Source organism: Vombatus ursinus, unplaced genomic scaffold (genome assembly GCF_900497805.2).
Source record: "Vombatus ursinus unplaced genomic scaffold, bare-nosed wombat genome assembly UNPS02014778.1, whole genome shotgun sequence".
Lineage (NCBI taxonomy): Eukaryota > Metazoa > Chordata > Mammalia > Diprotodontia > Vombatidae > Vombatus > Vombatus ursinus.
Window position 1 is genome coordinate 8,802,305 of NW_020954556.1, and position 12,374 is coordinate 8,814,678.

The window sequence follows — 12,374 nt, forward strand, 5'->3', positions numbered from 1 at the left end:
TTTATGTTGTACAAGAATCTAGATTATAGTAACCAAGGTGAAGACTGCAGGATCACATTTCAGAGTGCAATGGAAAACTTAAAAACAATTTCCAGCTAATTTGAAGATTAGAAACACTAATGATCTGTCCACAATTAGCTAAACCTACTTAATTTTATACTTCTACACTTCTCAGAAGACCCAATTGGGCCTGGTCATGAAAAAAAAAGGAAATCATTTACTCTGGAAACCTTGGCTTATTGCATTTTCTTACATTACTGAATGCTGGCTGGGCTTCCTTTCTCACTTAGTTTTTAGTGGTTCGTTTCTTAAGCATTTCAATGTTTGGTAGCTTGTTATCTTTTATGCTTGTTGCAAGAAGAAATTCTTCCCAGAATGCCAAAAAAAAAAAAAATATGAACAACTCAGTTTTCTGAAGATGTCTTCTATACAAAGGAGGAAAAACTAAAGGAATCTCTTTACAGGAGCTGCAGGTGCAGGACGAGTAGGAATAAAGTTTCCCTGAGATGATACTTTTGGTTGGGGTGGAGGTGGCCTGTGGAAAGAAGGGATAAGTAATCATTTATCCACATCTGGAGCACTATAAAATGGAAATAAAACAAGGTATTACATAACTAGAATCTCCATATAAATACTAATCTATGGGGTCTTTGCCAAGAAATTGCTTCATAGATGTGACCATTTCAAAAGAATTTGAGAAGGCTGTTTTGTCAACCACAATCCTTTAAATGGGGTCCAAGCAAGGGTGTGCTGGTAAATGTTTAATAATCAGCTCTCAGAGATGGGGGTGGGGGTGGGTGTGGAGGAAGAGAAGTACACACATCATCCTTCTAAGTTTAGTCTGCATTATTCACATTTTCTCTATCACTTTCTTAAGTTTAGGCAATCAACAAACAAAATAATAAACCAAGTCCTGTTTTGTAACATTTGCCAATTTCTAGGGCGTAAAAACTTACACTAAAAATTTAACTGTCAGCTCTTGAGAGCCAATTCAAGCTGGTTTCAGCATACCCCTGGGTCCACTAATCCACTCCACACTAGCCACTACGGCTATTTTTACTGAAAACAGAAGGCAAAATTAAAAAGCAAAAGTATGTAAATAGCAAAAGGAATGACAAAAATCAATTAGGCAAAATCTTTTCGATGGTAGAATTTAAAAATTTCATGTTGCTATGAGGAATAATGTTTCTACACATTTTAATAATATCATGAGAGTAAATACAACAATGTATACAATACCTGAAAACAAAAAGCTACTGTACAAATGTGAAGTGAGATGATTATATAATAACCTGTGACACATTTCTATGGATGAAATTTAGCTGAAAAACTTAAAAATACAATTTCCAGCCTTGAAATAAGACTGTGGATGAGTTTCAGACTTAGTTACTAATTTAGGTACAATCATCTAATGTTCTTCATACCACTCCATAGACTCATATATTCACAAAGTGTGCCATCTTATCCTATATATCCTGGCTGCCATAACTACCCATTTTCCTACTATCTCCCTACCATATTTAGCCTCTTTGTCTTATTCTCAATGTCTAGTATGAGATGTAATGGCCATTAGATGTGGCAATTAAAAATCTTTTTTTTTCTTTTTTGCTTAACCATACATAAATATTTCTAACATTGGTCTTTTTCTTTCATTCTCAATGGGGGTGGAGCGGAAGGAGAAGGAAGACTGTTGGTGATTTTTAAAAAATTAATTTAAAAAAAAAGAAAAGATAAAATATTTCCACCCCTACCCTTTTGCAGATATGGGAGGACTACATGTGTGGTACACTGCACATATTGTCAGATTTCTTTAATGCACTGGTTAGTTATGCCAATTCTTATCCTCTTCTTGTTTTAAAATAGTATAATTATATCATATAGAAAATTATATATTATTATATAACATGATAATATTAATATCCTAGTAATACATATTACTACATGAATTCTACATTAATTATATGAGACGGCTCTCAGAGGGGACAGGTAGGATACTGGGAAGCTATAGTTTAAAAAAAAATACATCAATAAGAAACATTTTTAAAAAAAGATCACTGATAACTTTGGAGAGAGCAGTTTCACTTAATTATGAAGTCAGAAGCCAGAGTACAGAGGGTTTAATAGAGAATAAGAGAAGAGAAAGTGGAAGTATGGATTGTATACAGCTTTCCCAAAGAGTTTAGTCAAAGAGAAAGATAGAAAGCAAGAGGAGATGATAACTAGCAGAGATAGTCCATCAGATGAGGGTTTTCAAGGAAGGGAGAGATATAGAAACTATTTTTTCTTTGTGATGAGCTAACTGGAGAGGGCAGCTAGGTGGCACAGTGGATAGAGCACTGGGCTTGAAATCAGGAAGGTTCATGTTCCTGAGTTCAGATCAGGTCTCAGATACTTCCTAGCCATGTCACTTAACCCAGTTTGATTTGGTTTCCTCATCTGTAAAATGAGCTGGTGAAGGAAATGGGCAAACCACTCCAGCAGCTTTGCCAAGAAAACAACAAATGGGGTCATGAAGAGTAGGTCTTGACTAAATAACAACAACAACTGAAGGAAGGACGGCTAGGTGGTGCATTGGATAGAACACCAAGCCTAGAGTCAGGAAGATCTGAGTTCAAATCTGACCATAGACACTTACTAGCTTCATGACCCTGGGCAAGTAACTTAACTCCTATTCGCCTCACTTCCTCAGCTGTAAAATGAGAACAAGATACTGGAGAAGGAAATGAGAAACCACTCCATGGACCATAAACCCCCATGGACAAAATCCATGGGGTCACGTAGAGTCAGACACAAGTGAATAACTGAACAACAACAACTGGAGGAAGAATTAGCAATATTTATATCCGCCCGCCCCTCCCCCAAAAAGGGAGCTGCTAATAGAGTTTTTTTTAAAGAGCAGAAGAGAACAGAAGAAAGTACAGACAAACAAGGGTTTGGAAAGTTACCTACCAAATTTATTACACACTGTAAAGAAAAGAAAGAAGGTTTGGATTTTTCTTTGCATTCTGCTACGTGTATGTGTGCTCTTTTTCGGTATTTATGTTTAAATATAAAACATTTTTAAAGAAATGAAACAAAAATTAATTTTATCAACAATAACAATAGCTGGTATTCATATGCATAGGTTCCCAAAGTGGGCGATACCACCCCTTGGGGGGCACTGGAACAATCCAGGGGGGTGGTAGTAGCCTCGCATGCAATTGGGAGGGCATTGAATAAAAAAAGGGGGGGGTTTGGAAGCATAAGGAAGGAAAAAAAGATTTTGAAAATTTGAAAATTTTGAAAAAACAATTCATACATGTTTCATCTGTTGTGTAATAGAGTCAAAGTCATAGTGATTACATTATTTTCCAAATAAACACATAAAATGCAAGTTATAACCAATCACTGGTCAAGTCCACTGACAGGTCTTAACAAGCAAATGTTGGCAGGCAAGTATGTTGTGCATTGTTGGGAAGTCCAACATGAGGTATATGTGTAATGACTTGTTTATGATACAATACTATACAGTCACATGATGAAATATTGCATTGTCAAAATTTCAATGCAGGAAAACCCCACAAATTTGCAAAAAATTATTAAATTTAAGATGTATCATTTTAAATATATATATATTTTTCTGAAATTATGCAAGTTTCAAAAAACCGTTAAAGGTTAAAGAAAGTAGATTTTCTGGGGAGCAGGGTTTAGTAGGGGGCAGTAGGCAAGATAAGTTTGGGAACTCCTGATACAGTGCTTTAAGGTATTCAAAGTGATTTACAAATATTGAGTCTTACAACAAACAGCCTCTAAGCACAAAATCTCAACATCATCTTTATGCTTCTTCACATCAAATTCAGGATACTGACAGTCTAGAAATCAAATCCTTTCCTTTTATTCATTTCTTCCCAGCTTCCTCTCACATTTCTTTTAAGGTACTGTTCCAAACATTTTCTGTTCTCTTCGTTTTCTACCCAGCTGAGGTTTCACCCTCCAAATAAGAACTGCAGAGAACATACATGAGAGGAGCTGCAACACTTAGTTTTAAATGTCTTTGGGCTCATTCATTCTGTTCACAACTGTCCCTTCTACTCTACCCTTCCATTCTCTACCTCTTGCTCCAAGGCAGAGATAGGAATTGGACCTATGACTTCAATGGTATAGGCAGAGAATTCCTGAATGAGAAAACTCACTTTACCAAAGCAGATAGGCCCCTTTTCTGCAGCTTAACAGACATTGCGCTGAATAATGACTTAGAAAACCACAAATTAACATTATCTAAGTGGGGTAACTAGGTGGCACAGTGGATAAGAGCATTGGGCCTGGAGTCAGAAAGACCAGACTTCAAATCTGACCTCAGATACTCGCTAGCTGTGTGACCCTGGGCAAGACACTTAACCCCTGCCAAGAGAGAACTGGAGAAGGAAATGGTAAAGCACTCCAGTATCTTTGCCATTGGATGTCCATTTCCCTATGGACAATTGGTCCGCAGGGTCAAAAAGAGTCATATGTGACTGAATGACAACGATGTTGCTGTATGTTTTTATTTATTTTGTTCAACATTTCTCAATTATATTTTAATCAGGCCGCATTTAACATCTCTGGCCTATATCACTAAGGTTTTAAGTGATTTCCCAGGGTCATACTGCCAATATGCGTAAGAAGTGAGACTTTAGTTCTCTATCCACTATATCAATCTGTCTCTAAGAACTATAGTCAAATCAACCCTGCCATTGTGCCAAATCAATCCTTCACTCTTTATCCTTCAGTAATCATTAATTAGGTTATCTGTAATTCATGCCATTGGAAAGGGCATACCAGTGGACTGCTCTACATTTTCCCACACCATCTTTGTGTCTTCCCAGATCAAAACATCCTTGCCTATTCACCACTGCTCTATATGTATTAGGAAGACCTGAATTCAAATCTGAGACAATAGCTATATGATGCTTGGTAAGTCTGTCTAAGTTTCATTTGTAAAAAGGAGATAATAATCTTGCCAACCTCTCAGGGTTGTTGTGAGGACAAAATTAAATAATATTTGTAAAGCTCTGTTACATATAAATGGTGGCTATTATTAATTATTATTATCTTCATCTTTTAGAATGTAAGCTCTTTGAGGCTAGGGACTATTCTCTTTTGTGTTTGTATCATCATTACTTAGCATAAAGTTAAGTGCTTAATAAATGACTCTTCTTTCATTCATTCAATCTTTAGAGTAGCTCTTGGACTTGTCGTTCTGTATTGATACCCACCATAATCGCCTTCTTTCGGGCCTTCATTACCTCTTGCACAGACTACTGATCCTAACTGTTCTCTTGGCTTATAATTCTTTCCAACACCTTATATATAGCTGCCATCTCCACCTTCCTAAAAGTTTTATTCTAATAATTCCACTCCTTAATGCCTCTTAAACAAAAAAATCTTTCAGAGTCCCCATGGCTTTCCTAATGAAATCCAAACTCCCAAACCTTGGGTTCAAAGCCCTCTATAATCTGGCTAAAACCTAACTTTCCAAATCCATCCCCTCCTTCTCTGCTTCCCACACTTTACATTTAAGCTAAGCTGAACTACTTTCTGTGCCGGGGATATCATGTTCATTTTCTTGCCTACATCCCTTCAATCTCTTCTTCTTCACCCCCACTCTAGCTCAGCCTACCCAATCTTCATCAAATTGAGAACTAGAAAGGTTCCTTAGAAGCCACCCAACCCCAAATTCTCAATTTACAAAGCAAAAAATTGGGGCACAGCGATGAAGTGACTTGATGAAGGTTACACGTTATCAGTTACAATTTGAACAAGTCTTTTCACTCTAAACCTAGTTCTTTCTCCTCTCCCCTGCTGCTTCTCAGCCCAGCCAACTTGCCATCTTCCTGATGAAGCTTTTCCTGACCTCTAGATCTGAAGCACTCTCTATTATGCATATTCCTTGTATATTATAATACCTTGCAGTTCCTCTTCTGGAATGTAAGCTATTCAAAGACATATACTGTGCCTTATTTTACAGATGAGGAAACTGAGGCTGAGTAATGTGCCTGTGGGTCACACAGTTAGTATCTAAGAAGGGATTTAAATTCAGGTTTTCCTGGTTCAAAGTCCAACAATTCTTAACCTGTGTCACCTAGCTGCCATGAATAAATAAATTATTCATAAATGAAGAACTGATTACTGAAGGATAAGGAACAAAGGAGAGATTTACTCCCACCATCTGATTTTAGTCATTCTTTATGTAACATCATTAGTTGACTATGTTTTTTGCTTTGCATTTCCTTAAAATTTTAATGTTAACTGTGCTCCAAAACAGGTAAAATAACACAAGTTTTCTTGAAGACTTTTTGAAAAAAATGTTCAACCTAATTTCTAGCATTACTTAATTAAGTTCCCCATTCTCTCCAGTTCTAGAACCATTATCACATCAATACTGATGTGGAAAGATGTGTTAGTTAATCTACTTTCCCATGGTTCCACTCATCACCCTTGTAAGTTTTCATACCACAATACCCTTCCATGGCCATCACTCCCTTTTATATCCAGTCTTCCTCTATTAGCATATAAGCTTTTTGAGGACAGGGTGCTTCTTTAATTTTATATCTGTTTACCCAGAGCTTACATATAGTAAGTGCTTAATAAATACATTTTCATTCATTCATATCGCTTATTTTCACATAATCCACATTTCATTAATATCAAATAAAGTGAGTAATCTCATTTTGTACCTTGATGGGTATTGCTGAGGCTGCTTGGCTGCATAAGTTGGTACTGGAAACCTGTTTGCATAAACAGCCTAAGGAAATAAAAAGAATAAGTCAGTATCACTAAGTACTCATAAATAGCCTCTAAACATAGTCTAGTATTTCCTCTGAAGAAATCCAAAACATTTAACAACCTACATACAGAATGGCTGCTTTAAAATATGATATTTTGAAAAGTCTGCTTACAGAGCATGTCTTTACTATTAAATGAAAGATACTTAATTCTTATGACATCACAAACATTAATTATGATTTATTTTCCCTGATGTGTGTAAGATGTACTCAGGTGACGATGATGAGCCCTACAGAGAGTCTTAGTTAGAAAACAGATGTCAACAGGGAGCTTTCAGTCTAGGACATAAGGAAAGGGGATAGGGAAAGGGAATAAGCATTTATATAACACCTATTACGTGCAAGGCACTATGTTAAGTGCTTTACAAATATTATCTCATTGATAAAATGAAATACTATCTCATTAGAAGATAAAGTACCATCCCATATAGCCATAAAAAACAGTATTATATTTGAAAAGTAAGTACCAGAGAAGTTTAAAATGGTAAGTATGAGAAAAAAGTTCTTTCAGGCTTATAATTTTTTTTACACACAAAAAAAAACTTCAATCAAAATGGGTACACGATTTAGATATAAAGGCTGATACTATAAGCAAACTGAGAAAGCAAGGAATAGTTTACTTGTCAGACTTATGGAGAACAGAAGAATTTACAACCAAACAAGAGACAGACAACATTATGAAATGCAAAATGGATAATTTTGATTACATTAAATTGAAAAGTCTCTGATAAAGGCCTTACTTCTCAAATATTTAGAGAACTGAATCAAATTTATAAGAATGGGGCAACTAAGTGGCGCAGTAGATAGAACACCAGCTTGGAGTCAGGAGGACCCGAGTTCAAATCCAGCCTCAGACACATAACACTTACTAGCCTTGTGGCTCTGGGCAAGTCACTTAACCCCAATTGCCTCACCAAAAAATAAATAAATAAATTATAGGAATACAATTCATTCCCCAATGGAAAAATGGTCAAAGGATATGAACAGGCAGTTTTCGGATGGAGAAATTAAAACTATCTATAGTCATAGGAAAAAATGCTCTAAAGCACTACTGATTTAGAGAAATGCATATCAAAACAACTCTGAGGTATCACATCACACCTATCAGATGGGCTAATGTGACAAAACAGGACAATGATTAATGTTGGAGGAGATGTGGGAAAATTGGAACACTAATGCATTGTTGGTAGAGTTGTGAACTGATCCAACCATTCTGGGGAGCAATTTGGAACTATGCCCAAAGGGCTACAACCCAGTTCACTGTCCATCTGTATTGCCTGTGCAAGATATGATCGACTTGATGGATATGATACTGACGGACTAAGTGAACATCCCAACTAAATGCCATGATTTTAGCAATATGTACTCTTCCTCCACTGCTTTTCTTGAGTAAAGAATTTCTTTGGAGTAGCCAATGGGTCTCAGTGAAGAGGTCCTGTGATATACTGAAGCATAATGCAATCAATATTGTCTCATCTCCCAAAAAAAAATGACAACTGGAGGACCTTACTATATATAGGGAATACTGTTTTTATTTGGGCTCCACATGAGACATCTTCTGTGACAATACTGTAATCAGTTTTATACATTGCTTGATTCTGATAATCTATTTATTTGACCATTCCTTCTTAGTTTCCTCTGCTAAATCGTAATTGATATTCTGTTCCGTAAAAGTGGATGTTCCCCAAGGCTCTGTTCTAGACCCCAGGTTCTTCTCTCTATATATGCTGTCTCTCAAAGACATCATCAGCTTTCTTGGATTCAAATAACAACTCTGTGCATATGACTCTTAGGGGATCTATAAATACAGTCCCTACTCTGCCTTTTGGAATCTAGTTCAACTAATGACCAACCAGATATTCTGAACTGAATATCCCACAGGCATCTCAAGAAACATGGTAAAATAAACATGGTTCTGGAGTTAAAAACCCAGATTCAAATCCCACTTCTAACAGTTAATACCTATGACAACAGCAAAATCACTTAAACTGCCTGGGCCTTCGTTTCCTCAACTATAAAATGAAAGGATTGAGTAAGATTGCTTCGGAGGTCACTTCCAGCTTCACAACTATGATCCTACATTAAAATAGCTACAAAAGAAAACTAGTCTGCAGTTGGTGTGAAGGGTGGATTGCAGGAAGGAAACAGTAAAGACGGAAAAAGTCAGGAGGTAGCTAGCAATTGGGGCCTGCACTAGTGGTTATAAGGAAGGAAATAAAGATCACAACAGATTCAAGATATTACACGGAGGCCAACAATAAGACTTGTTAACTAACTGGACAGGAGGGGTGAGGAAGTGGGAAAAGACAAATACCAAAGTTTCGAACATGGGATACTGAGTGAACATCACTGACAGAAATAGTCAAGTTAAATACTAAGGCCAAGGTAGTAGGTGTCCCTTGAAGTAAAGTCTGAGTATCTCTGTGCCATGGGAGGCAAAAGGGTGCACAAAAGGGTAGCCTACCTACATTCTTACAGTGCTGATAATACCTTGAAGGGCTTGCTGCCTCAGTAGATCTACTTGTACCATAACTCTGAAAATCAAGGCAATGCCTCCACATTCACTGGAGAGCATACTCAAGTGGCATTTTAAAGCATGTATTTAGGAAATAGTCCCTGGCAGCATTTAACTTGCTTCAAAATGACAAAAAAGAACACTTTTGAAAGGTATTTTTAACTGTTACTTCTCACTATGCACAAAGTGTCGGAAACACTAAAACAGTAGGTCACCGTAATTTCACTCACTTGTTGAAACAAGTGTAAAGTAGGCTCTTAAAATAGATCCAGAAAACTCTTTCACAAGGGACAAGCTATTCTGGGTTAAAAGGATTACTTGATAGGAGTTTGGAGCAAGACAAAAAAAAAAAAAAAGGTAAAAATTTTATTCATAACTATAGTCTCACTGACAATTTCTTTTAAAGCTACAAAAATCACATAATTTCCCCCAGCCCACCTACTCTACAAGCTTCTTATCATATGTGTACTACATTAGTCATTCAGTTAAAAAAAAAAAACAACAAAAAACTCAAAGGTGATCTTTTACTTCTAACTGCACACTTAATTGCCACCTGGCCAAGACCTTAAAAATATGAATATTTATAACACAAAACAATTATGTTTTTAAAACCCAAATACTCACAACAAGAAATACGAAAACAAAAATTAAACTTACAGCATCTCTGGGGCTATTTACTGGAGGGGCATTTCGAGTGGCATTCACTGGTTGTCTAGTTACATTTGTTTGATTTTTTCCATCTGATCTGGAAAGACAGAATTATGTTTATAGTTAAATTAAAATGAAAACTTTTCTGTACTGACTCCTAACAAAAATACTTATGTGTGATATTTCCTTTAATATACTATTAGAGAAGGATGGCCAAACAATTGACAACAAATCATATTCTTTACCAAATGCTACACATTATAAGTACATTACTGTGTAAAATTATATCTTGTTCTGGTCCCCTTCACCACCTCCACCCCTTCTAGTCAGTGTAGTAAGTTTAAAGTAGCCAGTATAAAGTAACAATGGCAGGAAGGTAGAATGTGAAGAGGACAAGAATGCACAAGTCATTTTCAGACTGTCCCAAAGATCAAAGAAGCATAATTTGCAAACATCACATTCTGAGACTAGGAGCTAAGTTAAATCAAGAGAAGCCATCTAAGTCTTGCTGTCAGGGCCTTTTGGTCCCAGAAGATGTAAATTTCAGGTAAGTACCAGACACCTGCAGTTAAGACAAGCAGAATACCAAATACTTTGAGACAACGGGAATATGTTAATGAACCAACCCCAGGTTAGCCCAGATAAAATTTAAGTCTGCCTCCCACCAAAAGTTTATAAAAATGAGACCCCAAACACCTGCCTCCCCCCCCAAACACTTTTCCATTACCTATGGGTCCATGCTGCCCAAGGGCTTCCAATTCTAAGCCATGGTTATGTGAGTGATTCTCTGTGGCTCTCCCCCCATTACAGTTCTGTTCCCCACACTGCCTGCCTTCACTGCCCCATCTGTATCATCCCGTCATGATGTCTGCCTCTGCATCTCCTCACCTAGAAGTTCCATCACTTATAAGTATGATTGGTGCCATCATGGCCTTTCCCAGTGAATACCCAAAGAACTGGTGTGCCAGCCCCTATTTCATAATACCATGAGTTAATTAGCAACTCAATCACAATTGCCTTTCAAAGCACACAGTAAAAGGTCCATTTGTCTCATATTCCAAGATATATGCCAGATAGCAAATCTCTCCCCGCTTCTAACTGTTGAGAAAATTACCTCTTGAATGATATAGTATAATACTTTATAGAATATGAAAGGCACACTAATTCAATAACAAACATTTCAAGGAATGTGGAATGGTGAAAAAGTGCTACACTTGGAATTAGGGAAGATCTGGGTTCAATGACTAGCTCTAAAATTATAAGCCTATAAATATATATATATATATATATATTATAAATATATGACCCTTGTTAACAAATGTTACCTCTCTCAGCCTCAGTTCTTCATCTGTAAAATGGGGTTGATAATTGCATTTTATGGAGAAAGTGCTTTATAAACCTTAAAGCACTATATATTCTCTTTACATTAACTAGAATATGCTCTGTGTTTCTGTCTTTTCACTGTGCTCTTATCTTGTGGGATTACTCCCTTGCTCTTTAAGTCTTAATTTTTACTGTTAGATCTCTTATATTTTTCCTTATTTTGTTTAAAAAAATGAATTCTTATTCTGTCCCTAGCTTCTAAAATTGTACGTGTAATCCAAAAAACCGAAAAAATCTGTCACTGGTGGCAGAGGGAAAGGCTAAAGTTTATTCCTCAGCATGGTATAAACAAGAGTAACAACAAAACAAAAACAAAAACCTACAACCATTTTACTTGGCCAAGTAACAACCTAAACTTCTTGATAATCATCTAGAAAAAAACTCATAAAATTTTTATAGAATATTCATAGGAGGCAGACAGAACTCAAGATGGTGGAGTAGAAAGAAGCAGTATAGACTCGCTTTCTCCACAACTACTCCAACAAAATCTAAAGAGTAATCCAAACCAAGTTACAGATAAGAGACAATATCAGGAATTGTGTAACACAGGAGGACTGGAACTATGGATTCAGTGCCTCAGAGTCAGGCAAGAAACTCTGTCAGTTTGTCCAGAGAAGAATGCTAGAAAAAGGAGTAAATAAAAAAAGAAAGAACTATTATGATGCCAGGTATGCCCAAGACAAAAACTCAGAAAAGAATTTCAAAATATTTACAAACAAAGCCTCAAAGAAACACACAGCTTGCCCACAAGATCGTTAAGTATTTGTAGAAGAAATGATGTAAAAGTTTAGGAAAAAAAGTTTTTAAACAACATAAATGAAATGAGAGCAACAGAGGAAAGAAATGGAAAAATAAATGAGATCTATGGAGTAGACATAAAAAAGATAATTCATAGTTTAGCACAAGAAGTACAAAACTTTATATAAATAACATAGTCATTGAAAATTAGAATGAAGGGGCAGCTACCTGGCATAGTAGACAGAGCACTGGTCCTGGATTCAGGAGGACCTGAGTTCAAATCTGGC

At 36.4% G+C, this 12,374-nt stretch overlaps 1 protein-coding gene across 1 annotated transcript in view; it reads right to left on the reverse strand.

The window, feature by feature from the left end:
* Positions 1–358: 358 nt before the first annotated feature.
* Positions 359–12,374, reverse strand: part of ADAM9 (ADAM metallopeptidase domain 9) — a 110,239-nt gene continuing 98,223 nt past the window's right edge. The window contains exons 20-22 of the mRNA XM_027865196.1: positions 9,976–10,063; positions 6,696–6,763; positions 359–535 (exon numbers count right to left, since the gene is read on the reverse strand). Of these exons, the coding sequence (XP_027720997.1) occupies positions 445–535; positions 6,696–6,763; positions 9,976–10,063 (247 nt within the window). The 3' untranslated portion in view covers positions 359–444. The remainder of the gene's footprint in view (positions 536–6,695; positions 6,764–9,975; positions 10,064–12,374) is intronic.